Source organism: Bidens hawaiensis, unplaced genomic scaffold (assembly GCF_021521415.1).
Source record: "Bidens hawaiensis isolate Kalapana, Puna unplaced genomic scaffold, B.hawaiensis_p1.1 tig00006634_1, whole genome shotgun sequence".
In the NCBI taxonomy this organism is placed as follows: domain Eukaryota; kingdom Viridiplantae; phylum Streptophyta; class Magnoliopsida; order Asterales; family Asteraceae; genus Bidens; species Bidens hawaiensis.
Genome location: NW_027491448.1, coordinates 1,037,873 through 1,040,944, shown reverse-complemented (window position 1 = coordinate 1,040,944; position 3,072 = coordinate 1,037,873). Strand labels below are relative to the sequence as shown.

At 39.9% G+C, this 3,072-nt stretch overlaps 1 protein-coding gene across 1 annotated transcript; it reads right to left on the bottom strand.

Moving 5' to 3' along the window:
- Nucleotides 1-376: 376 nt before the first annotated feature.
- Nucleotides 377-2,516, bottom strand: LOC143633188 (putative pentatricopeptide repeat-containing protein At3g49142). Its single transcript, XM_077101538.1, has one exon. The coding sequence runs from the start codon at nucleotides 2,514-2,516 to the stop codon at nucleotides 573-575; it is 1,944 nt and encodes a 647-aa protein (XP_076957653.1). The 3' UTR covers nucleotides 377-572.
- Between the last annotated feature and the right edge of the window lie 556 nt (nucleotides 2,517-3,072).

Here is a 3,072-nt window from a genome sequence, read left to right as displayed (position 1 = left end):
CTTGAGTGTCTCATAAACGTCTTGACTCCTTTACACCCTAGTTGGGTGGGGCATGGTTGGACCAGCCAGTTTTACTGGTTGGAACCGATTTTGTTTTTGTTTTTATTAAAATTTAGATCATTTATAACTAACACACATATATAGAACCACATTCAAAAATGAAAAAACTTAATATAAACAAGAAAGGTTAAATGGCTGGTTAGGTTTACACATCCGGTTTCAGTTTTAAGCCGAATCAAAACATTAAACTGTCTAAACCTCAAACCAGTCTAACCGATGGACTTGTTTCGGTTTAGGCGGTTGAAGTTGGTTTCAACGTTTTATAATAATAAGAAAGGAAAAAAAATGTGCCAAATATTATTAAAACTGTCACCTTTTTCCCGGTTTAATAGGCTAACTACATCAAATGAATACAAAATTTGTTGCCAAATGGCAAAAATGAATACAAATTTTGCTACATCAAATGGCCAAACCAAAAACAGAAGAAAATTTACAAGAAAGTTTGTTCCATTTGTGTGCAATAAAAAGGTATTTGATGCATGCTAGCTAATTCCAGATGTACAACAAATCACTCACCAATAATCACCACACGAGCAAAAACCGCTCTTGAAATGATGAAATCGATTTGTATCCCGAAGAATAATTTCTCGTTCAACAATCTTGGAAATGAGCTTAGCAGCTATATGACAATCTTCACAAACACGCAGATTCTTGGTGATTCTTATAGGCGTAAAAGGTTCAGTATTTATAATAACAAACACAATAGCAAGCTTTTCACTATGAACCGCAAGATGGTTTCCTTTATCTTCATCCTCAATGTCATGAAGTGCAGAATCTGTCTCAGGTACATACCCTAATTCTCTCATTTTCCCTACGATGACGTCCAATTCTTCGTAGATCTGCTTAGACTGCGGATGCGATTGATCACCAGCAAGAAACGAGTGAACTTGATTATTAAGCTCAACATTACTAACACCGGGCTCCTTTTTGACCCCTTTGACTTTCATCATTGACCGAATAGCTGTCACATCTTTCCATCTGCCCGCTTTCGCGTATATATTTGATAACAAAACGTAATATCCAGCTTGTTCAGGAACCGATTTAAATAAACGATCAGCTGCAATAAGACCAATGTCCATGTTAGAGTGAAGTTTACATGCACTCAGTAGCGCACCCCAAATTCTATCGTTCGGTTCCATTTTCATATTTTTAATAAACTCATACGCTTCATTGATTCTCCCAGAACGCCCCAACAAATCCACCATACAAGCTAAATGTTCGAGCCTCGGAACAATTTTATATTCATCAGTCATTTGTTTAAAAAACCGCTTTCCTTGATCTAACAATCCAGCATGGCTGCAGGCCGATAGAACTGGAACAAAGGAAATGGAATCGGGCGTGAGACCTGACTGCTGCATGTCTGCAAACACGGTCAAAGCGGTTTGACCGTCACCAGTCATGCCATAGGCAGAAATCATAGAAGTCCATGACACAACATCTCTCCTAGGCATTTCATCAAACACTTTCCGCGCATCGTTTAGAGATCCACATTTCGCATACATATCGATCAACGCGTTCTCTACCGTTAGATTAGGAACAAGCCTCCTCCTTTTCACATATTCATGAATCTTTCTCCCCAACGTTAAAGCCGAAAGATCCCCACACGCAGGTAACATACTAGCAACCGTTATCGAATCAGGGTCAACCCCGCAACTTTCCATTTGCAGATAAAGATTAACCGCATCCGCAGGCATTTCATTACTAACATACACAGCAATCATCACATTCCAAGAAACCAAACTATCCCGCGTGTGGCTCATAAACATTTCCTTCATAAACATTAAGTTTTCAGACTTCGTCGAACACGTCACCGCAGGCGAAAGGCTAGCCATCGTGCCCGCGTCAGGTTTCAAACCCGAACCTTCCACCATCGTCCGACAAACCTCCAACGCGTCACAAAACATCCCGTTTTGCGCATACGCCGCGACCAACGAGTTCCACGAAACCACATCTCTGCTAGGCATTTCATCGAACACTTGACGCGCATCCACCAACCGGTCACATTTCGCATACATTGTAATCAACCCATTTCCCACATACACATTTGAATGCAAACCCTTGTTGAAAACAGCAACATGGGTCTGTAACCCGACCCGTAAACACCCGGAACCCGAACACGCTTTCAAAACTTGAGGAATTGTAAAGTGATCTGGTATAATATTAAGTCTGAGCATGGTTTTGTACATGTTAAGTGCTTGGTTATAGAGTTTATTATTGACGTAGCTTCGAATCATGACGTTTAAGAAGACAACATCTTTTTGGGGCATTTGGTCGAACAGTTGGCGGGTGAGTGTGATTTGGCGGCAATCGGAGTAAGCTTTCATTAATTTGAGAGCAATGTGTGAGGCTGAGGCCAGATTGTTAGCAGTGATTAGCTTACAGTGGATTGTTTTCAATTGCTTGATGTCTGGGCACTTGTCCAAGATTTTGATGTGAAGGTCTTCTATGAGGAACATGATAATTATTATTATTATTATTATTTAGGCATGATTGGAATGAAGGAACTTGCAATTGGAAGTTTTGACCCTCTTCGTTTTGTATTTCTTTTATTTATATACTAGAGGCGTGGATGACCCAGTGAGTTGTTTTTGGGACGCAGCCTAATAAAATCTCAACAATAAACCTAAAAAAAACTTGGAAAAATCATCATCGTAACTCCCACCAGCAAAGATATGTCAGGGTCTCAGGAGGATAAGACCCCCGGCTCGATAGTACTTTTGCATCAAGCCTTGGGCATAAGACATACAACCCTCAACCACCGGGACACCGGCCGATTGGTGCGTGTACACTTGTCTTTCGGGATCAACGCCACCACATGATGCTTGATTAACCTTCCGCCACTTTTAACGTTATTTTCACAATTAGTAAATAAATGGGAAAAAAATGAAAAAATATCAAAAAGAAGTGGGGGATGGAGTTTGAACCTTGGTGGAAACCAATAACGTAAATTGTTTAAAGAAAAAAATCTATTAAAATACTATGTGCTTGTAATAATTCAATTATAGTTTAGGA